The 24577-nt window shown below is 38.7% G+C and overlaps 1 protein-coding gene across 8 annotated transcripts in view; it reads left to right on the plus strand.

Annotated features, from left to right (window-relative positions):
• Positions 1 to 24577, plus strand: part of MTRF1 (mitochondrial translation release factor 1) — a 71703-nt gene that overhangs the window by 11645 nt on the left and 35481 nt on the right. For 3 of the 8 annotated variants that reach the window (XM_047854242.1, XM_047854251.1, XM_047854219.1), the window contains exons 2-6: positions 7251 to 7419; positions 9275 to 9700; positions 14112 to 14203; positions 15584 to 15665; positions 15865 to 15972. In XM_047854242.1, coding sequence (XP_047710198.1) covers positions 9283 to 9700; positions 14112 to 14203; positions 15584 to 15665; positions 15865 to 15972 — 700 coding nt within the window. In that variant the 5' untranslated portion in view covers positions 7251 to 7419; positions 9275 to 9282. Of the gene's footprint in view, positions 1 to 7017; positions 7140 to 7181; positions 7420 to 7442; positions 7664 to 9274; positions 9701 to 14111; positions 14204 to 15583; positions 15666 to 15864; positions 15973 to 24577 lie in introns of those variants that run through there. The other 5 variants (XM_047854227.1, XM_047854235.1, XM_047854260.1 and 2 more) reach the window with 5 other exon arrangements.

Genomic DNA, 24577 nt, shown 5'->3' on the forward strand with positions numbered 1-24577 from the left:
TGCGTTGCTGAGGGGATGATGCACCATTGAATGAGACAGAAAACAGGTGGCAGAAACAAGGTCACAGTGTAGCCCCCCTGTCTTGATTCAAACCCTTCTGGCCAATATATTGTCTCTTGGGCACAACCTAGAGCAAGTCATGTAGGCATACTGGGCTTTGCAATTGAACCTAAACTGGGCTTTGCAATTGAACCTACTTCATAGGGGTTTTGAAAGATTGAATGAGTTAGTTCAGTGTAAAACATTCAGAGCATTACCTGATAAAGAATAAGTACTCAGTGAATGTTAACCACTGTATTGTTGTCACAGTTCACCATTCTTTGTCTGAAGTACTTGGGAGCATATGTTTTCAAACTTTGGAATATTTTGGACTTAGAAAGGAAAATGTGTGTGCTGTTTGTTACATAAGACTGTTAGTGGGATCCGGGCCAGCACCCTATAAATACATGAATATTGAACATTTATTCCAAGTGAGATAAATAAAGATATAAATGGCCTCACATCAGTCCAAGTCAGGATTGCCTGACAAATTCGGAAGCTTTGCCCATCCAATAATTTACTAAGACTTCAGTTTTCAGACATTTTTAAATTCAAAATAAAGTTTTTCAGAGCTTTGGGGACTTGGGAATTACAGACAACTGTCATATTACTGAAGTAAGAAAAGATCAGATTGAAATAGAATTTGGAAATCCTGGAAATGGTTTGGAAAGGAAGCTTTTGAATTTGATCCCCTCTCCACTTTGGCAAAGTTTTCACTTTTCCTTTTAAAAATTTCAAAGCAAGGGCAACCAGTAGTTGAGGAGGATAAGTTTTGTAACCAAACTCAAGGGGTTCACTGCTTGGGGTGCATTAAATTGAACATGACCCAAAAGAGCATTGAAAGCAAAGAACTTGCTATACTTATTACAAGTAAGGAGACAGGGAGATAGCTCTCAAAGCACTGTCTCCCCCAGAGGGTTAGTACAGGAAGCTTTTATTCAGTATATTGGGGACAGGGTCAGGATGCTTGCAGAGACACTGGTTCAATTTTGCATGCCTACCATGTCGACACACTAGGCATACATTTTTCGTTCAAAAAATGGCAGAAAACCCCACCCACGGCAGATCTTAACATTATAATGAGCTAAAGGTACCCTCGGGACAACTGGAGGTCATCGGAGCAGGTACTCAGCCCCAATCTGGCTCAAACCTGCTCAAGTGAAGGGCTATCAAGTGAGACACACCTACCAAGGGGCTATCAGGTGAGACACACCTAGCCAGGTATCTCCTTGGCTAAAACTGTTGGTTCTGCAAAACAAAACACATTCCATCCCGGTTTTGCCCCCTCCTTTTCCTCCCTTCTGCTTATAGCTTTCAGCCCTCAGATTTTAGTAACATCCCAATTGCATCCTAGCTAACATTTTCTCTTTGTAGACATTCTAGCTAATAAATGAAGAAAGAATGATAAAACACCACCATTTTGCAGCCTCTAGTGAAATAATGGATCTAGGCAATCAGGAGCTGCTAGTATCATTTTTAAAACACACAACTAAATATTTTGCACCTCCCTTTGGAAGCGTCTAACCCACCTATAAGGTACTTCCGCCTCAAAAATTTTAATCTGAACTGATGAAGCCAAGGACCAGTTTATAGGAAATACAGGTAACAAAGGAACATGATAAACACTGCAACACAATTCTGGGAAAATCCAGATTGTGTGAAACTCCTCAAGGCAAAAGATCTGGGTTCTTCAACACATATATTGCAAGGGAAAAAAAGGTGGTGGGGGGGGGGGGAGACCTGTGGATTAAAACAAACCAAAAATATAGCAAGAAATTGCAATACGTGGACCTCATTTCAATACCAATATGAACAAACTGCCAAAGAAAAAATCTGATACAGTGAGAAGAATTTGAACATGAACTGGGTATTTGATAATGTTAGGAAGCTATTTTTTTAAATATTTATTTTTTAGAGAGAGAGAAAGAGAGAAACAGTGTGTGAGCAGGGGAGGAGCAGAGAGAGAGGGAGACACAGAGTCCGAAGCAGGCTCCAGGCTCCAAGCTGTCAGCACAGAGCCCGAAGTGGGGCTCGAACCCATGAGCTGTGAGATCATGACCTGAGCCGAAGTCGGACACCCAACCGACTGAGCCACCCAGGCACCCCAGGAAGCTATTTTTAATTTGAGGAGGTAATTATATTTTTAAAAAGGCTTTATTGGGGCGCCTGGGTGGCTCAGTCGGTTGAGCATCCGACTTCAGCTCAGGTCATGATCTCGTGGTCTGTGAGTTCAAGCCCCGCGTCAGGCTCTGTGCTGACCGCTCAGAGCCTGGAGCCTGTTTCAGATTCTGTGTCTCCCTCTCTCTCTGACCCTCTCCCGTTCATGCTCTGTCTCTCTCTGTCTCAAAAATAAATAAACGTTAAAAAAAAATTTTTTTTTAAATAAAAAGGCTTTATTTTCTGGAACTACCTACTAACATATTTACAGATGTTTTGTATTTGCTTCAAAGTAATTCTGTGAGGATATGGGGAGCAAGCCTAGGGAGGAGGGCAGGTTAACACTGCATTGATAACTTGAGAATTTGGGACCGGTGCATAGAGGTTCATTATATTGTTCTCCCTAATTTTGAACTATTTGAAAATTGTTGTAATACAAAGGGAAGAAATGGAAAGATAAATATCTACACATACACACACTATAGATTTCCTCCACGTAGACTACTTTGGATCTAAGACAGAAAATACTTTAATGCTTATAAAGGGTATTTAAATACCACTGTTAAGAGAAAAAAAGAATAAAGTTTACTGAAACAACTATATGAAAATATATGATTCAAAACTGAAGTAAATGATTTAAGAAAAACATTTAGCCTGAAATTCAGGATGATATATGGAAGAGATGAAATTACCAAGCAGTCTTAGGAGAGCTTATCAAAGCTGACTTCAACCTAGGCTAATACCAGTTTAGGATAGAATAAAAATGAGTTCCCAAGATCGCTTCTTCTTTGTCCTGCCTATGCTTTTTCTTTTCTTTTCTTTTCTTTTCTTTTCTTTTCTTTTCTTTTTTTTCTTTCCTTTTCTTTTTCTTTTATTTTCTTTTCTCTCCTTTCCTTTCCTTTCCTTTCCTTTCCTTTCCATTCCATTCCATTCCTTTCCTTTTCTTTTTAATAGGAAAAGGAAGAGAGTAGGTTGACTTCTTAAGACATCTCTGACTCTGCAAATAAGGAGAGATCCCGTTTCAATAATGCCAGCAGGTGGCGCGTTTCCTAGCTTTTTTTTTTTTTTTTTAAATCAAAGCTAAGAAAAATTTGAGCACCAGTATGAATATATGAAAATAAGAAACGCTGCCTTTTCATCTTCGTATTCTGCTTCTTTCAGGGAAAATAATTTACAAGAATACAGGTAGAATAACCTTTGTTTTGCTGTTTCTTTTCCATGTAAGTGAGGGCTTGAATTCTGTATTAAATTGTTAAGTAATTCCTAGTTTCACTTTTTCTAGAATAAAATATAGCTGGTTAAAATACCAAATGGCTGCCAATCTTCACATTGTGGAACGCCTCAGGATGTGGTAAAGACCCTAAACTGAACCAGAGAGCCAACATGCATTTCACAGTGGGCTGTGACCCATAGTGTTTTATGGCTTGCGTCCTGGGATTTTATGTTGCTTTCAGTACCTCGGAACATTTCCCAGATGGGCCCAAAGGTTTCAACTTAGCCTGGAACAATCTCTACACCCACCCTGGTTTGACTCCCCAAAGAATATCCAGAGCTGAGGAAACCCTGGTGCTCTGCTTCTCTCAGGGAAAAAGCCCTAAGTGGATGCTTTTTGATGTGGAATCTCTGTAGAAGGACATAAATCATCCTTCTCTTAGTACTGCAGAAACAAGAGTGTCCCCAGAATCTTTAAAACAATCTGGAGGTTGGGGCGCCTGGGTGGCACAGTTGGTTAAGTGTCCTACTGGCTCAGGTCATGATCTCACAACTGGTGAGTTGGAGCCCTGCTTCAGGCTCTGTGCTGCCCCTCCCCTACTAGTGCTGTCTCTCCCTCTCTATCTCTCTCAAATAGAACTAAACATTAAAAAAATTTTTTTAAATAATAAAACTATCTGGAGGTCTCTGAGAAGAAGCTAAGTGAAAATCCCCATTCTCTACCCTTTGGAAATTGGGCTAAGTTTGCTGTATGTAAATGGATCTGAAAAATCGCTGCAAATATTTTGGTGTTTGAGCTTGCTCCAAGACAGAGGAAAGGGACATAGGTCATTTAGTTTTTAAAGGCATACCAAATTGTCAGTGCCCATTACACATATATTCTTAAAAGAAATTTTTATGAGATCAACTTTATAGTGAGAAATATTTCAGACACAATAGCTCTTGTTGCTAATTTAATCAAATGCTATTATTTTCACTGAATCAACCTTCTTATTACTATTTCCAGAAAAATGTTTCCTGTAATATATCAGGCTCTTTGGAAGTAGAAGTTAACTTTATAAAATGATTCAATAATAATAACTCCCATAAGGCCTTTTCAATCAAACATTAAAGAATGTAGTTTTTTCTTCTTTTATAGCTGTCTTATGTATAATAATGCTTATTTAAAAACTTCAGGAAATCCGGAATACTATAAAGAAAATAAGAATGACCTATAATTCCACTGGACTTTTATTTTATTTTTAAAGTTTATTAATTTGTTTTGAGAGAGACAGAAGGTGTGAGTAGGGGAGGGGCAGCAAGAGAAAGACAAAGACGGAATCCCAAGCAGGCTCCTCACTGTCAGCAAAAAGCCCAACGTGGGGTTCAAACTCACAAACCATGAGATCATGACCTGAATTGAAGCTGGATGCTTAACCAACTAAGCCACCCAGGTGCCCCTCCACTGGACTTTTAAATATATATGCATCACATGTGTTGTTCAAATGGAATAGTTTGCTGAGTTTTTTTTGTCCCCCTCACACCTTCCCCCCCCCTTTTTTTGGCTGAGCGTTTTTTTAGCAATGTCATTTTCATTTAATGATTTATTGTGGATATTATTGTGTATTAATAAATGTAGATATACCACATTATATTCTTTTAAAAAAAAACATGGAGGAGGAAGCAGTATTTATAACACCAAGGATAAACGTCTTTAGGGATTTTTTTTAATTGAGAAATAAAATACATAAAGTATGTAAAGTTTCATGTACTATATCTCAATAGATTTTTACATATGTAAATGTAAAGTCCACTTGGGCTGCCATAACAAAATACCACAGCCTGAGTGACTTAAACAACAGAAAAACCTTCACACTTTGGGAAGCAGGGAAGTCCAAGATCAAGGTACCAGCAAGGTAGATTTCATTCTGAGGCCTCTTTGTCTTAGAGAAAGAGGGACAGAAAAAGAAGAAACAGCTTGCACTCGCAAGCTTCTTACAAGGGCACAAATGCTACTATATCGGGCTTTCACCTTTATGGCTCACTTCACCTTAAAGGCCCGATTTCCAGTGCAGTCATATTGGAGGGTAGCTTCAACATATTAGATTTGGGAACGCAGGGGACACAATTTGGTCCATAGCAGTAAGGCTTATTTTTTAAAGAAAATAAATCTTTGTGTACTATAATACTTAAATTATTATGTCTGCATACACAAATCAAAATAAAGAATTAAAGGATTTCATTGGATAATTTAGGAGAATGATTTATGTGGATCCTTTGGAATTTGTTCTGTACTGGAAAATAAACTCCATATAGGCAAAGTTTTGTCTTTTCTAGTCATTGTTAAATTTTCATATCCAGAACACAGTGAGTAGACATAACTGGTACTCATTATTGAATGAATGATTGTTTTCCTTTTTCTTTCTTTTTTTGAAGGAAGGAGAGTATCAGAGCTTAGGAGCCACAGATCATTAAGACAGACTGCCTTGACTGAATCTCAGTTCTATTACTCATCAGTTCTTTTACCTTGGACAAGTTACTTAAGCTCTCTATGCCTTAGTTTTTTCCTCTTCCACAAAATGGATATTTTAGGTTTGTTGTAGTATGGATTAAACTAATAGGCTTAAACCATTTAGTATATAATTTAATATATACTAGATAGAAGTAGATACCTTTAACTAAGTAATGTTAGATATTTACATTTAGGGTTAATTGTCCTTTTTATATGGGATTGTAACTGAAGAAAATATCCTATGAATTTGGTTATATGGGTTGATGTTTACCTTGGCTTTTCAGAAAGTGATATTGAGACACAGCTGTCGTGTAACTTGTAAATGTGATCGCCACTGGAATATCCAAAGTAAGGCAATATGTTTGCATTCTCTTGGAATTGTCTATTAGTTGGTTTATTTGATCGGTAGTTTACAAGCTATGAACCTAGTTTGAGCCCCTAAATTCTGTATGTGCATACAACATCTATAAAGTCATTAATTTGTGGATATATGTAGTTTTCTATCTTTAAGATCCTGTTATGATTTTTAAAAATATAAGTTTATATCCTCCTTTAGTTACTAGGTATTTTCTCAAGCAGTGGAAGTTGAAAGTACAACTATTAACATGCAAAATCCTGGGGCGCCTGGGTGGATCAGTTAGTTAAGTGTCTGACTTCAGCTCAGGTCATCATCTCATGGTCCATTAGTTCAGGCCCCGTGTCAGGCTCTGTGCTGACAGCCCAGAGCCTGGAGACTGCTTTAGATTCTGCGTCTCCCTCTCTCTCTGCCCCTTCCCTGCTCACGCTGTATCTCTCTCCCTCTCAAATAAATAAATAAATAAATAAATAAATAAATAAATAATAAACATTAAAAAATATTTTGTTAAAAACATGCAGAATCCCACAGGAAAAAAAAAAAAGAAATAAAAATGAAAAAACCATGCAGAATCCCCAAATTTGGGGGTGATGAAAAGGGAGTCCTCAAAAAAAAACAACACTGCTTTAGTGGCTCCACATATAAGGAAATTCTTTTAATTTCAAATTACTATATTGTAATTCTTGATCTCATAATCAGAATGGTAGAGAATCTCTCTCATGTTATTTGCCTGTAACTATGAAACCAAAGGTCCATCAAAGGCAGCCTGGGCATAAACTACAACTCCCAGGATTCCTGGGTGGGATCCCCGGGAGTTGTAGTTCATTCTACATTTCACCACCGCCCACCCTCCTTACCCCATCGCAATCCACGCCCTGGGCTCAGGTTCTGGATAAGTACTGCGCGGGTGGTCATCTCCTGGGATATTCATTTTTGCCTTATCATTTTTTTTTTCTTTCTCGATTTGTCATTTTTCCCTTGCGTTTCCCCTGTTAGCTGTTAACACGCACGCCCACGACGACTCCGGAGAGGCTGAGAGCAAGCGTCCACCCGGAAGGAGTGATACCGGAAGTGAAAGTAATCCCGTGTGTGTCGGGCTGAAATGTAGCAGGTCACAGAGAGTTCCGGCTACAGTAAGGAAAGCTGTCCTACTTATATTTCTTAGGTACTCACTTTTTTTTTTTTTTTCTATTTTAGATCTTTTAAAGGTCTTTTTTCTATCCCCATTTTTCTTTCACGTTGCCTCTTTGGGATCGCTCCGTATTCTGAATTACAGAATCTGGTTTACGTGTGCTGCTCTGGCGCAGGCTTAGTATCACTTCTGACCTGCCGACTCTTGAGAATTGTCCTTAGAGTACCGACTAATCCTGGTCTTGTGGTGGGTGACGGAGAAGACTTGCCGTTCTCAGGTATAGGTAACACTAGCGAGTAAAACGTCTTGGGTTTTTTTTCCCCCCTCTAAACATTGAGGTTCATGACCTTAAGAGTTATTTACTCTACTACTGTTCCTAGGATGGAAATTTTAGCTAGAAATGTTCTAACAAAAATTTGTCATCCTTTTGATTTGTCCTTGTTTTCAAATGGACACTCTTCCTCCGATGTGCTTGAGACTGCATGTAAAGACATTGGAAACCTGCTGAAGGACTGTCACATGGCTGTTGGGTATTGGTGCATCCTTCTACAGTCTTTTTCCAAATGTGATTCAGTATGTTAAAGTTTGTTAATAGAATCCTACAAAATCTGTAGATTTTGGAGATCATTCTGAATATTTTATTTCCTAGGAGATTATGATATTCAACTTAGCAGACTTACAGTGATCAAATGAGTTTAATATATGAATGTACCTCCTAGCATAGTAGGAACACCAGAGACAATAAAGATTGATTCTGATAAAATTTTGACCCTTACTTCAACTTTGAACCTCGAATTTTAGGGGCAAAGTGTTTTTATCTTTATCTTTCCCCTTTCTTAATAAAACTACTTTGTGCTTTTGTTAGCTTCTGATTGTCTATTAGAGGGAAGAACAGGTAAATCAGTGTACACAGACAATTTCACCTAACCTGTAATTTTTTTAAGTAACTGTTTTTTCCTGATTGTGGAAGTAATACATGCTATGCATATAGAAAAATTTAAAACGCTGAAAGGTAGAAAAGCTAGAAGGCAAGCAAAAGGTATCCACAAGCCCACAACTAGAGATCATCTTGTTAACATTTTGTTCTATTTCTTTTTTAGGTCCCCCCCCCCAAAAATACTCTGTTTACCTTTTTTACATGTATACCATAATGTCATAGAAAATTTTAAAAACCTAATTGAGATTACATTGTTTTGCATTCTGCTTTTTTCATTTAATGCAGATATCACCACTGTCCCTTTTTACCAGACCTACTTTCTTAGTATAATATTTGAAGTTTTCTTCCTTTAGGGTCTCAGCTAAAAGGGAAGCACCTGATTGCAGAATTGAGAATGGAAAGCACTGAGCTTTGAACAAGCAAACTGCAGTCTAGTATTAGCTCTGCCTGTCTGGCTGAGTGAATAATCACGATTAAGTCAGTTGACTTCCTTGGACATCTGGATACCTAGAATTAATGAATTAGACAAGAAAACAGTTAATATCTTCTTCAAACTTCAGGAATCTATGAATATGTGAACTACCTAAAGCTTGCATGATTATTTCATACCTTTCAAGTGTTTGTTCACATAGTCAATTCTAGATTCCAAATACTTTCTAGAAAATAGCTGATTTAATCCAGTTTATTAATATATTTATCAGTTATGCTCCTACTCATTTGCCTTAGCTAATTATATACATTGGATGAATAGAAAACAGTGCTATATTCATTTATTTTAATATGTTATATTCAAATATTTGGAGAATTATTTTCTTTTTATGGATTATTGAATTTCAGGACAGTGTTTAGAGCTGCCTGCGGCTGTGAACTGAGCAGGATTTCTTGAGACTTCTTCCAGCTTTTATATTTGCAGAGTTGATTTTTTTTCAGATTGTGTTTATTATATTTCAGATGCTGAGATGAATCGTCACCTGTGTGCTTGGCTTTTTAGACTTTCATCTCGTAATGGTTACCACCAGTGCCACATCCACCCCCAGTCTCATCAGTTTACACAGAGACATTTTGATACAAAACTGTGGGTTTTTAGACAAAACAGGCATCCCGTTCTCCATCATCTGTTAAATAAGAATTGTCCCAGGAGATATTGTCATCAAGACACCAGGATGCTGTGGAAGCATAAAGCACTACAGAAATATATGGAGGACCTGAGTAAGGAGCACCGTATGCTTGATCAGTGTTTGCAGCGAGTGTCTCTGAATGAAGGGGACCGAAGAGCCTTGAATAGAAGGCATGCCAAGTTGGCACCACTCGCAGCCATTTACCAAGAAATTCAGGAGACTGAGCAAGCAATTGAAGAATTAGATTCAATGTGTAGAAGTAGGTAACAGATACGTGTGTGTATAAGGACATGATTGATTATAGGTTAAAGCTTTATTGAATTGCAGTCTTTTAAAAAACCTACACTCAGCGAAGACAGGATTCTCCCCTGGGTGTTTAAAGTATTTCAGCTACTAAAAATCAACTACTAAGAGACCAAGCTCCTCGTGGTGCTTGCCAAGTTTTTAGGGTCTAGGAAACTGAATATTAATATTTTCAGAAATTTTAATTTATTGAGCAGGACTTTATTGAGCACTGTCCTATGTGTATAGCAGAGACACAAAAATACGGTTCCAACCCCATCAAAGGGCTCATATGGTCTAGGTGTTATTTCATCTTCCCAGAAAGAAACTCTGCACCCTGTAGCCATCTTGTCCCAATTCCCCTTCCCTACCAACCAGAAGCAACTGCTAATCTACTTTCTAGATTTACTCACTTCAGGCATTTATAGAGTCATGCAATATATCCTCTGTGATTGGCTTATTTCATTTAGCATAATATTTTCAAGGTTCATCTATGTTGTAGCATGTATTTGTACTTTTTATTGTGGAACTGTATTCCATTGTATGGATATACCACATTTTCTTTTCATCTATCCATTCATCAGTTAATGGATATTGAATTGTTTCCACTTTTTGGTTATTAAGAACAATGGTGCTACAATTTCTGAGTCTTGTAACTCTACATTTTACCTTTTGAACAGTTGGAAGACTGTTTTCCAAAGTGGCTTCACCATTTAAATTCTGCCCTTTTGATTCTAGCTATCCTAATGGGTGGAGATGATATCTTATTGTGGCTTTGATTTGCATTTCCCTGATTAATGATGTTGAGCATCTTTTCATGTGCCTGTTGGTCATTTGTAATTCATCTTTGGTTAAATGACTGTTCAGATCCTTTGCCTATTTTTAAATTATTTTTCTTGCTATTGACTTGTGAGAGTTCTTTATATTATAGCTACAAGTTTCTTATCAGATATATGCAAAAATTATCTCTGTGGGTTATTTTTTGAATCACTATAATTTTTTTTAGGATCTTATTTTTTTTTAATGTCTGTTTATTTATTTTGAGAGTGGGGAGGGGAAGAGAGAGAATTCCAAGCAGGCTCTGTCAGTACAGAGCCTGATGGGAAGCTTGAACCCACGAACCGTGAGATCATGTCCAGAGCCAAAATCAAGAGTCCGACGCTTAACCAACTGAACCACCCAGGCGCCCCTGAGATTTTGTTTTTAAATAATCTCTACATCTAACGTGGGGCTTGAACTCACAACCACAAGATCAAGAGTCGCATGCTCTATCTACTAAGCCAGCCAGCTGCCCCTTCCCCCGCTTTTTAAAAAAAGATTGAAGCACCATAATATTTAATTTTCATGATGTCAGATTTATCTTTTTTTTTTCTTGTTGCTTGTGTTTTTGGTGTCCTATCTAAGAAACTGTTGTGTAATCTAAGGTCACAAAGGGTACATCATGTTTACTTCTGAGAGTTATATTTTTAGCCTTATATTTAATTATTTGATCTATTTGAGTTAATTTTATATATGATGTGAGATGTGTATTTTTAATTTTAGTATTTCTTAATATTGCTGTTGCCTTAACATTTTCCTTATATGAAAATTTTCCAAAATGTACACAAGTTGAGAGAAAAATATGATGAACTAACCTGGGATTCAACATTTATCCAGATAGTGCTTTAAGCTTTTAGTTTCTAAACTTTCCCCTGTGCTTCATCCTGTTTCATTAAGTGTTAGAGACATTAAGCAACGTCAAGGCCAGTCACAGTTACACCTATAAATTTCTGGATTTCCAAAGACTTGTATTGTCCTGCCTTTTGTTGGTGGTACCATGAGTTTCTCACCTATTGTTTAATGAGGACTTTTTTTACTCTTTTGTATTATGCCACTCAAATTTGTAATTCATTGGTTTTGGGAAAGTTCTTTGCACATAATAGAAACTGACTAAATGCTTTCTAAATTAAATTGACATAACCTTCTTCAGCCTTGGTTGTATCATGTGTAATTAAGACTGGATTGGATTGCTTCTGAAATGTTTTCTAGGTCTGCAATTCTGCTATTCTCTATTAAAAGCTACATTTCCTGTCTTACTATGTGCCAGGCACTTAAGCTAAGTATTTTACAAATATTACCTCATTTGAATATTCACAATAATCTGCTGAGGTAAAATCTTCATTTTATAGATGAAGCAACTGAGAGCTTAAGATGTTAAAGGTCACTCAGCCAGTCAGGTGAGGAGTAAAGATTTGAACCCAATCAGTGAGACTCCACAGCCTCTGTTCTTATCCACTGCACAATGATTCAAAGTCCAGGAGGCTCTACCTCTGTGGTATACCTTTCAATAGTCCCCTTCTATTCTTTCTGCTCATTTATATCTTTATTATATCTCATCCTGAATGATTACGATAAATTCCTAACTTGTGCCACTTACAGGCTTTCCCAGTCCAAGTGCAACCTTAATCTATTACTCCCCTGCTCAGAATTTTCAGTAGCTCCCATTGCGTATAAATACATATTTCTTGATTTGGCATTTAAGAGCCTCTGCAGAGTGACACCAGCCTCTCTGTGTAGTGCGTTAATTCCCATTGCATACGCTACTTTCCAAGAAAAATAGATAACTCACCGTTCCCTGAATATTCCAGTATCATCCCATGTCTGTCTTTGCGCTGTTACCCACCAATGTCACCTTGTTAAAATTCAGTCCCCTTTTACGTATGGCTTGGATGTCATACTTTGGCCTCAATCCCCTCTGTAAGACAAATAAGTTTACCTTTCTCTGTTTTTAATTTTGATCCTTTGTCTTAAAAGTTAATTGGTTTGGGGTCCCTGGGTGGCTCAGTCGGTTAAGCGTCCAACTTCAACTCAGGTTATGATCTCGCAGCTCATGAATTCGAGCCCCGTGTCAGGCTCTGTGCTGACAGCCTACTTTGGATTCTGTCTCTCTTTTTCTGCTCTCCCCTGCTCTGCTTGTACTCTGTCTTTGTCTCTGTCAAAAATAAACATTAAAAAAAAAAGTTAATTAACTTCTGCCCCTTCCCTCATCATCTGTTCTCAAGGACAGAGCCTGTGTCTCACTCATCTTTATATTTCCTGCAGCACCAAACATAGGATGTAATAGACAAACCTTTGTTGATATAATGAAATTGAATTAAGTTGGATTTTATAGATCAGTAAACAGTTAGAGGCCACAAAAATAATTTTATGTGACTGCAAATCACGTTCTTCTTTTGACCTACCAAGTATCTATACGGAGTATTGTCATGCTGGTTTCCATTTGTGGCGTAAGTGCATACTGTGGGGCCACTAGTGATATTACAATTCTGCAACAGATGATCCATAATTAGAATTTAGTTTGGCACCTTATCAGAAAGCCTTTCTCAAGTGCTAAAGTCTGGGTTAGACCCCCTCCTTTATGCCTCCATGGCACTGTCATATCACATGTTTTAATCGTGTACGTGTCCATCTTTCCCACCACGCTGAGCCACTTGAGGCCTAGAATCCTGTTTTATTCATCCTTGTGTTCCCAACAAGTAGCAGAGTATCTGGCGCATAATAAGTGTTAAATGTTGAAAGCATGAAAGAGGCATAGAATCCCACCAGCCTTCATGCCTTCCATGACTAGGGAAGAAGTTTCAAGAGCCTTCTCTCTTTTATGATTATGATTTTTTCATTTCTGTTTTCTTACCAAGAATCAACAATTTCTACCTCAATTTTCAAGCATTGCCACTAACAAATGGAGTCTCGGTATCTAGCAATGGAGGCAAAGGTTATGAGATCCACCAAGCTTGGCTACTGTCTCTCATTGGTAGCTTTCTTGTTGGGAGTTCTATGATTTAACTTTCTGCTTTTGAAATGATGTGAAAAGGACCATTGTTTCCATAAAACAGAGGTTACAAAGATGTTTTGTTTGACCTGCATGGTGTTCTTAAAAAACGTTTACTAGGGATAAACATTTCAAGAGACTTCAAACTTTTAAGAGTTCTTATTTCTGACTTTGAAAAAAATGGAGGCTCTACTAGCCATGCTAGATTACCCACCGTGTGTGGAGTAATGGCTGCCACCTTGAAGACAAAAAGTGGTCACCCCAGTTTTCTCCAAAACTCTCCTTACTTGGGTTTATATTTAATTAACCAGTTCCTTAAACAATCATCGATTTTTAGAATTAATTGTACACATTTAAATCATAAACTCTTTGGGGACCATCATACTTCTTTTCACGCTGACTTTTTTAGACAAAGTTCACCAGTACTTATTAATTGATATTGTCTATTCTAACTGTTCTTTTGTATAATCCCTTTACTTCACAACTGAAATAAAACTCAGTAGGCAGAGATTAAGTAGCTGTTTAAGAGTTTCTCTATGAGTATTTAAAAACATTTATCATTTCTGTTGCTGTTTTGTAGATCTAAATCAACAAGATGAAAAGCAGTTACAAGAACTTGCATTGGAAGAGAGACAAACCATGGTTCAAAAAATCAATATGTTATACAGTGAGGTATGTTTTAGGTGGCAGACTACTCAATTTTGTTAATATAAAAGAATATTGTTTTGCTAGGATATATTGTGCTCAAAGTACTTTCCAACACCAGTTTATTAAGCCTTCTTTTATAATAAATGATTAAGCTGGGTTTAATACTGTAATCTGCTACAGATTGAATAATGAGATTGAAGCCATTGGGATGCCAAAGAATAAAATATCACCTTTCCCCCTCCTCCAAGAGCAACCATATTCCAAAGCTATTAACTTGCCAGGCAAGGAGACAGATGTTGGTAAAGAAATTTAGTTCACCAAGAGGAAGAATCAACAATTTTTAAGCCTTAGAAAAGGGGGAGGTATTCGCAGTGATTGTGTTAATTAAGGATTGAAAATTTGCATTCTGGATAGAATGGGACGAATCAAAGGGTGTAGACACAGTTGGTTCACACAAGTCTTTAGCTCCTTGTAGTTCAACGGATGATTTGTTTAAAGGACAGCGAGAAACAGTGCTGTCTGTATACTGTCTTTGCTTCTGTCCTATTTGCCATCTTCCTGCAATCAGTCTCCCTATTCTGGGATCCGTAGTGGGGCTTGTTGAGAGGAATGAGGTGGAGTTACCGGTTACTGTGATTTAACCAGCAAGTCAACCAGAAGTAGTGTGTCACTCTTGGTCTGATACTCTCTCCCATAAACTATCATTTCTAGCAGAGACGGCGTATTTCAAAAATTAGCAGTAGAGAGGGTCATGACACGTAGGAACTTTTAGTTTGATTTGCAAGACCTTTTAGTAATAAATAAAAAATAAAACTGCTTCCTTTTTCTTCTTTAGAGGGAAGCTAGTTACTTTCTTTATTAGGAAGCCCCTTGTTTTCTTTTCACAGCTCAAACTATTTGGGCCGTATCCTGGGGGACCTCAGTACATTCTTTAAGCAGAGCAGCTCTCCTGAGAACACAGGGCATGACCTGGGGCCTGCTGTCCTCTATGGCAGGAGAGAATAGTCATATGGAAGGAGTCCTTATTTTTGGCAAGTGAAGACTTTCAAAGTTTTACTTCATTCATTAGATGAAAGAAGCTACTGTTCAGAACTAATAAGAGGCAAAATCTGAAAAAATTGAATGGAACACTCTGGACTTTGATCTACACTTGGACATTTTAGAAAATTAAGATTGTCTGATAGCATTGTGGAGAATACCCTGACAAGTAGCTCCATTGTTAGCATGAACTGATCACTTATTTTAGGTCCAGTCCACTTATAGCATTTAATGACTAGACCTTGTTGGGATGCTATATGATTGTGTTATTGATTTTTTAATGTTTGGAGGTCTTTTATCTAAAATCAAGCAATAGTATACCATAGAAAATATACACACAAATGCTGATTTTTCCCCCTTTTTCAGCTTTTCCAGAGTCTAGTGCCAAAGGAGAAATATGACAAAAATGACGTTCTTTTAGAGGTGACATCTGGAAGAACTACTGGAGGTCAGTTAAATAATTTTATTATAAATGATCCAAGAAAAAAATACTTAAATTTTACCTTGGTTTGACACACTTTAACTTTAAAAGTCCATTAAATGTGTTTCACTGTGGAACCAGTTACTCATTTCCTAAGAGGCCTGTACCTAAGAATGGCTCTCTTAAAAATTTGTGCTGAATATTTTTTGTATATAATTTTTTTTAGGTGATATCTGCCAGCAGTTTACCCGGGAAATATTTGATATGTACCAGAATTATTCAAGCTATAAAAACTGGAAATTTGAACTTCTGAATTATACACCAGCTGATTACGGTAGGCATATTTGAGGATTTTGCCCATAGATGATGCTAAAAATTATTTTACGTCTGATCTCCATTAGAACCATGTGGGCCCATTTTTTATTTAAATTTTTCTTTTTTATTTTGAAAGAGAGAGAGAGTGCACGCATGCACAAGTGGGGGAAGGGCAGCGAGAAGTGGGGAGAGAGAATCTCAAGCAAGCTCCGTTCCGGGAGCACAGAGTCCAACACGGCTCGAGCCTATAAACCATGGGCTCATGACCTGAGGTGAAATCAAGAGTCTGATGGGCTTTTAACCAGCTGAGCCACCCAAGTGCCCCTCCCATTTTTTAAAACATTTTATCTGTATATACTAAATGCTGTGATGCAGGCTCATCATTCTCAGCGGCTTTACCCTAATAGGGGTCTTAACCAGGAGTGGGATGTAGTGAAGGAAGGAATGTCTGAATTAGAGAAAACTTCTCTGGGAAGGATAGATATACCTTGCCTTGAAACTCATTGTTCTCTATTCAAAGAAAGATGTGTTAAGGTTTTTGCTGTTAAGAACTTTATCATTTATGGGATACAACCTGAAAGTATTATCAGTTAGACTGAGTGGCTAATGATGTATTAGATTCTTTTTTAACCTCTTTAATTTTTATAATCTGAAAGGTTAAATATTCATAACAAAATAGTCTTTCCAAAAATCTGGTCTGCCAATGGTTCAGCCTTATGCTTCTCTGCCAAATCCATTGAAATCGTTCTTCATAAAGGATTTTAACTTTCTGAGCTTTCTTCAAGCTCTCTTTTGAACATATTCCATCCACCTTATATTCTTATTATCGTAATGTTGAAGTTAAAAAAAGAATCTTCTCCCTATTTCATATTATCTCAAAAACTTTTCTCACATTTTTATTCTCTCAACTTCTCTCTTCATTTCATTGCCCTTAGTAGCATTTTCTCTACCTTCCCTCAGCACCATGTATGAGTTTCCTGACTTTGCATCTATTCTCTTTTTTTATGTGTTCAATTTTTATGGAAATGCAGAAAAAGTTAATCATTTGTCTTTATTTTTAAGACACCACTGTAGTTGGGCAGATAAAAACTTATACAATGTAAACAATAGCAAACAATACAAGTCCTTAAACTTTTAAATACTCAATTATGTTAAATCAGAACATCTGGTAGTAATTCTTTTTTTTTTCCCCATTCTTTTAAGCCATATGAAAGTTTTTATCTTCTTGGTTATACATTGATACCCAATAATAAACTGGAAACTCTCAGGAAAAAGGAAGAAGGATTGAAGTAAGTTAAACAGTGGAGGAAAATGTATGAATAAGAAAGTTGTGCTTGGTACAGGTTTTCAATACAGCCAGTGGTCAGGAAAGAGGAATTGAAAGCAGAGGGAAGGAGCCACCAGAGCAACAATGTGGTGGTAGGAAAGATCTTGGTGTGTGTGAAGGACAATGAGGACCCCAGTTTACCCAGAGCACATTTGTGATAGGAGGTCATAGGAAATGAGTTTAAGGGAGTAGAGTTTGAACAGCCTTGAAAGCTGAACAGGCCTTGATTGTTGGGGAGTAGAGAGCTGTTGGAGATTTTATCAATAAGCACATGACTTGATAAATACATATTTTAAGATTATTTAGACAGCAATTTGCAGGATGGATCAAGAAGCTAGATTTAAGCAGACTGCAGAGAGGTTATTAGAGAAATCCAGGTATAACTAAGATATACACTTGGCAGTAGACACATGGGAGATCTTCAAAGGAAGAATGGACAAAAGAGGGCCTAGTGCTTGCCCCCATGTCCAGGGTGCAGTGTAGGTGGTTTGATCTTCATAGCCCTGTGAGATAGATATTATTAATCCCATTTTACAGATGAGGAGTTAGGCCCAGAGAGTAAGTACCTAATCCAAGATCACATGGTAAGTAATGGCAGTCCCAGGATTAAACTTAAGTTTGTCAGATCCAGAATCATACATCCCCATCCTCATAGTCTATTCTGACACAAACAAGATGAGCCACCGGGATTTTCATCTTTCTAGCTGGGAAGACTACAACATTCATTCAAGATGGAACGCAGAGTGAATTATTAAATCTCTGGTTATAGTGAACACCCATTCAGAAATATGCACTAAATGCTGAAGTTGTGTAGCCAGAGCTTGGGTGAGAGAACAGCATCAAGGAGAAAGATTCAATAGCCACATCTACACTGAGAGAATACGTGAGGGAGAGTCTATGGAGAGGGAACATGTAAGGCATCGGAACTTACAGAACGGCCACATTTAGAAAGACTAACTAGTTGGCAAAAGAAGGAGAGGAGTCAGATAAGCAGAAAAAGGATGAGGACTGCATAATAGTATGTTTAGAAAGTAATATCTATTCCCAACATGGGGCTTGAACTCATGACCCCAAGATCAAGAGTCACATGCCCTACCGACTGAGCCAGCCAGGCGCCCCAAGGACAATATAATATTATGGAAGCAAGAGAGGAGAGAGTTTAAAGGAGAATATAATCAGAAATAGCAGCATTATGGGGCACCTGGCTGACTTGGTTGGTGGAGCATGCTACTCTTGATCTCAGGGTTACAGGTTCAAGCCCCACGTTGGGTATAGAGATTACTTAAAAAAATAAAATTTTGGGGGCGCCTGGGTGGCGCAGTCGGTTAAGCGTCCGACTTCAGCCAGGTCACGATCTCGCGGCCCGTGAGTTCGAGCCCCGCGTCGGGCTCTGGGCTGATGGCTCGGAGCCTGGAGCCTGTCTCCGATTCTGTGTCTCCCTCTCTCTCTGCCCCTCCCCCGTTCATGCTCTGTCTCTCTCTGTCCCAAAAATAAATAAACGTTGAAAAAAAATAAATAAATAAATAAAATAAAATTTTTAGAAACAGCATTATAAAAGGGAATAGTGGTAAATGTCATCATGACCTCTCAGATGTATATTTTGAATCCAGTTTTCAAGAACAAAAGATGAACTCAATAACAACAGGGGAAGAGATTCTGTTCCAAAAATGTAGAGCAGCCTAAACAATTCCTAGACAATGTTTGGGAAACCTTTCTTTTAGATAGACTGACTTACTGGAAAAATAAAATAGAGATACCTTAAAAAGTAAAAAAGGCTTTTTTTTTAAGTTATTTATTTTGAGAGAGAGAGAGCGTTCGTGCAAGCAGGGGAGGGGCAGAGAGAGAGGGAGAGAGAGAATCCCAAGCGCAGAGTCCCATGGCGGGCTTACAGACTGTGAGATTGTGATCTGAGCCGAAATCAAGAGTCAGACCCTTAACCAACTGAGCCTCTCAGGCACTCCAAAAAGGACTTTTTTTTAAAGGAGGAAAAATTTAAATATCTTACTCTATACCTTTAAAATTAAAGACTAAGTGGAGTGCCTGGATGGCTCAGCTGGTTAAGCGTCCGACTTCGGCTCAGGTCATGATCTCACAGTTTGTGGATTCAAGCCCTGCATCGGACTCTGTGCTGACAGCTCAGAGCCTGGAGCCTACTTCAGATTCTGTGTCTCCTTCTCTGTCTGCCCCTCCCCTGCTTGTGCTCTGTCTCTCTTTCTCTCAAAACTAAATAAACGTTAAAAAAAAATTTTTTTAATTCAAGACTAAGAGTAAACCTCTACTTCTTATAATTATAAAATACTTAAAAGTTGATTTATTTATAATTAGGAGAATAAAAGATATGACTAAGAAGGCTAAAATAGAGGGGTAAAAAGTACCTACCTTATAAACTATGTACGTTAAATTCTCTCTATATATTTTAATATTTAATTGAAATGGAGAGGAACTCCAAAGATTCACACAGCCCTAAAAGCTAAGGTTGAAAGAAAACATACTTTCATGCAAAAATTCATGTATCGAGTGACTTAAAGTCTTGTAGTTTTGTAACCGTAGGTACAGATAGGGATAATACTCAGTCATTCCATAAATAGTCCAAACTAAATGATTAAAGATAGTTTTTGTGGAAGCGGTAGAGGGCAAGAGCTCTGGATATGTAGTGTAAGTCTGAACTCTGTTATTCTGTATACTGGGTATCTGATAAATTGAAATATATTCCAAGTTAAAGGGATTCTATGAAGTGTATTACATTATCTCCTCCCTTCCAACAGTTTAATGTTTATAATTATGTTTTGCTATACTCTGCTTGCCAGTTAAATTCAGGGAAAGGTCGCTTAACGTAATGTGATGATTCATTTTATGTGTCCAGAAGACATACTTTTTACCACAGATGTGAGAAATAAATTTGTAAGGGGAGCCCTGGCATCCTTGAAGAGCTCTATGATTGCTCTTCTCTGTCGGCCAGACCTTAGAGTGGGGACTTTGGTAGCTCAATTGGGAAACCTAAATGCAATGGGAGTAATTGGATTTCAGGGTGGCAGGGGGCAAGTGGCAGCACTCAGCAGCAGAGGCAAGGTGGGTACAGTTGCTGTCATGGACAGTAGAGTCAAAGCAGCAGTCAGTAGTCTGATGCGTATAGACCTATGGCATTGGCTAGTTGACCATGGCGTCTCTAGAGGGAAAATAGATAGGAAGCCCCGTAAATTCTTACTTGATCTGTATAAGCAGAAAAGTGTTAGGTCAAGTGAACAGAAATCTAACTTTAATCATAAAAACAAGTCATGGCTCCTCAATCAGTTCTCAGACCTGAGCCGGTTTACAGGCCCAAACCCCTTGAATAAAGGGGACGCTGGGTCCCCTTGAGGAAGGACCCCAGTATATTGCCAAATATTTATACTCTTCACTCTTCTCTCAGCATTCTCCCAAAAGGGATCTGTGGCCTTTTCCGAGGGTAACTGTGTCCTGCAGAAAAGGAAATAACCAGACTTTTCAGGGACTACTGGACACTGGCTCTGAAATGACACTGATTCCAGGAGACCCAAAACATCACTGTGGCCCAGCACTTAGAAGAGAGGCTTGTGGAGGGCAGGTGGAGAATAGTTTTAGTACAGGTTCCTCTCACAGTGGGCCTGGTGGGTTCCCAAACCCATCCTGCAATGGTTTCCCAGTTCTGGATACATAGCTGGAACAGATATACTCAGCAGCTGGCAGCATCCCATATTATTTTCCTTGACCTGTGGGGTGAGGACTAGATGATGAGAAAGGCCAAGTAGGAGCCATCAGCATTGCCTCTGCCTAGGAAAATAGTAAACCAAAAGCAATGCTGCATTCCTAAAGAGATTGCAGAGATTAGTGCCACCATCAAGGACTTAAAAGATGCACGGTTGATGATTCCTACTGCATCCCTTTTCAACTTGTTTATTTGACCTATAAAGAAGGTAGATCAGGGGCGCCTGGGTGGCGCAGTCGGTTAAGCGTCCGACTTCAGCCAGGTCCCGATCTCGCGGTCCGTGAGTTCGAGCCCCGCGTCAGCCTCTGGGCTGATGGCTCAGAGCCTGGAGCCTGTTTCCGATTCTGTGTCTCCCTCTCTCTCTGACCCTCCCCCGTTCATGCTCTGTCTCTCTCTGTCCCAAAAATAAATAAACGTTGAAAAAAAAAAAATTAAAAAAAAAAAAAAAAGGTAGATCAGATCCCAGTGAATGACAGTGGATTATTATAAGCTTAGCCAGCTGGTGATTCTAATGACAGCAGCTGTACCAGATGTGGTTTCATTGCTTGAGCAAATTCACACCCCCTGATACCTGGTATGTAGCTGTTGATCTGACAAATACTTTTTTTTCTCCACACCTGCCAGTTAGGACCACCAAAAGCAGTTTTCTTTCAGCTGGCAAGGCCAGCAGTGCACCTCACTCTCCTACCTCAGAGGTATATCATTTCTGCCCTACATCATAATTTAGTTCACAGGACCTTTGTTTGTTCTTGAGAGAGAGAGAGAGAGAGAGAGAATGAGAGAGAGAGAGAATGAGCAAGCAGGGGAGGGGCAGAGAGAGAGGGAGACCCAGAATCTGAAGCAGGCTCCAGGCTCTGAGCTGTCATGACAGCACAGAGCCCAACATGGGGCTCAAACCCATGGAATGCGAGATCGTGACCTGAGCTGAAGTCGGCCGCTTAACTGACTGAGCCACCCAGGAGCCCCAGTTCACAGGGATCATCATTCTCTTCCACATGATATCAGACTGGCCCAGGAGAGCCAATGATACACTCTCAGTAACTGAACTACTGATACTTATTGATGGCTAAATGTCAATACTGCTAAATGCTCTACAAGTGTTTATCTCAGTTATTCCTCACAACAACCCTTGGAGGTAGGTTGAATTTAGCACTATATCATATGCTTACTTATGCCTTGAAGCACTACTCACATAGTCTGCAATGTGAATGACTTTCCATACTGTAGCCCTAGTTATAATTACCATTTACAAGTAAGGAAACCAGAGCATGAACAAATGAAATAACTTGCCTGTGGACACACACTAGGAAGAGGAAAAGCTTAAATTTGAACCCAGGCAGCCTAAGATTGGCTCTAGTAATCTGTACAGTAAAGTTGCAGCCTTCTCCTTTCAGGTCATATAAATTCAAATATGTGCCCTCAACATGAAGTAGGTAAAGGGGGGGTGGTGAGGGGAATAATATTAAAAGTACAGAGTGAGTATGAGATGGAAAATTTAATTGTTGTGCCCTCACTCTGTCTCAGTTTCTAGGTATCTTTCATAATATGAGCATCTGACTACACTGAGTATTAATGATAAACAATTACATTTTTCATATCATCTGACTGCTAAATGCTAGTCAGCTTCTTTATCTGGTATTCAAGAAGATAAACAGTAATTTGTTCCATCACTGGAGGAAGACCAGCCGTGTTGGACTTACTAAGAGACAGTGTGTCAGGGGCGCCTGGCTGGTTCAGTCAGTGGAACGTGCGACTCTTGATCTTGGGGTTGTGAGTTTGAGCCCCACGTTAGATGTAGAGATAACTTAAAAATAAAATCTTAAAAAGAGAGGGTATGTCAGTCTCTGATAAGTTACCTTCCTAAGTCGTTTTCTAGGGTAATCTAAAATTATGGCCAATTTTTGTCCACCATGCTGACTTTAGAAACCAAGTGGTTAGATCTGATGTCAGAGCACTGAGTCTTCACTAGAAACATCTTAGGAACATGGCAGCAGCAGTGGCAGCATAGTTAACCCAGGGGAAGGAAGTTTGAGTTAAGGATTTTATAAGCAGCAAAACTGACTTATGAGTATAAGTATACAAACTTCTCAATATGCAGGGATTCAAGAAGTCCTTTTCCCATGTTCCCTTTCTGAGGAATCTACTAGAAGATAAAAGTTTAGACAACTAAAATATGAAGTATCAACATAAGGAGTAGAGGTGAGCATGCATGTGGTTACCTGCAGAACTAGGTCTATTTGAGGACTAAGGAAAATAATACAGTGTTTTAGAACTGTATCTGACAGTATAGAATACAATCATTTGAAAAATGGGAGAACATGAAGAGCAACTTTTAATGTTTTTAGTAATCATGTTGTGGCAGAACTAGCATAGTTATTCTAGACTGTTGTATGTGTACTATGGGATAAAATAGATGAATAATTATGAGATATTGTAGTATCTTCCCTGTCCTTAAGAACCAAGATTCTTGGAATGGAAGACAAGAGCAATAGAGAAGAGGCTGTCATCTTGAATTTACCCTGGAAGTATTAATTGTCAAGAACTGCAAATGGTCTGAGATTTTGCCCTACTTGCAAGCTAACAAGTTAGCACGCCACAGTTTTGTGGGTCAGAGACAGAGGACAGGTTATTGCTCGCAATAGCAGTAAGCAGAATATTACCATTTTTGTTTTGGTTCAATGAGCCCCAGGTCCTATAAGGCAACTCGAAGCCAGATAACTGCCTATGCAGTAGGTTTCATTATATGAGAGGAACTCTGAGCTTAGCGATCTCAAAATTTTTAAGTAAGCAAGCTTGCCCGTTGCTCTAACAAGGAGACGCTACCTTTACCTTCCAAGGCCATAAGCAAACTTGTCCTTTGCTCTGGAGGGAGATGCACCTCCAAAGCTGTTTCCTATGCAAACACTCTTAAAAATATTTTCTGGAACGAGAGGACAGGCAGTGCCTTATTTGCAAGATGTGCAGAAATGCAAGAAACCGATACAGAGTTGTCTCCCAACATCGGTATGAACTCGACGTATTTCCTGTCTCTGTCTACGCAAAGACCTGGAATCAATGACCTACCCAGTAATAGTGAACATTCCTATTGCCCAAATATTAAAAATATTGAAGTATTATTTCTCTCTGAAAGGAATGAAGGCTTCTTGGAGAGATCACTGATTCCAGGTTTTGGGGAGGAAAAGTTCAGGATAATCCTGGGAAATTTTGTTATACCATAGTAAGAACTCTGTTATACTCTACAAGAACTCAGAAATTACCTTGAAAAAGCACCTGCTGGACAAAGATGGACAAGTTGAGCTTCATTGATAATAGTTGCAATTGATTTAAACATGATAGATATACTCAAATCCTGGATTTATAGTGGTATTTAAAATTTTTTTTTCAACATTTATTTATTTTTGGGACAGAGAGAGACAGAGCATGAACAGGGGAGGGGCAGAGAGAGAGGGAGACACAGAATCGGAAGCAGGCTCCAGGCTCTGAGCCATCAGCCCAGAGCCTGACGCGGGGCTCGAACTCACGGACCGCGAGATCGGGACCTGGCTGAAGTCGGACGCTTAACCAACTGTGCCA

This window comes from Prionailurus viverrinus, chromosome A1 (assembly GCF_022837055.1).
Source record: "Prionailurus viverrinus isolate Anna chromosome A1, UM_Priviv_1.0, whole genome shotgun sequence".
Lineage (NCBI taxonomy): Eukaryota > Metazoa > Chordata > Mammalia > Carnivora > Felidae > Prionailurus > Prionailurus viverrinus.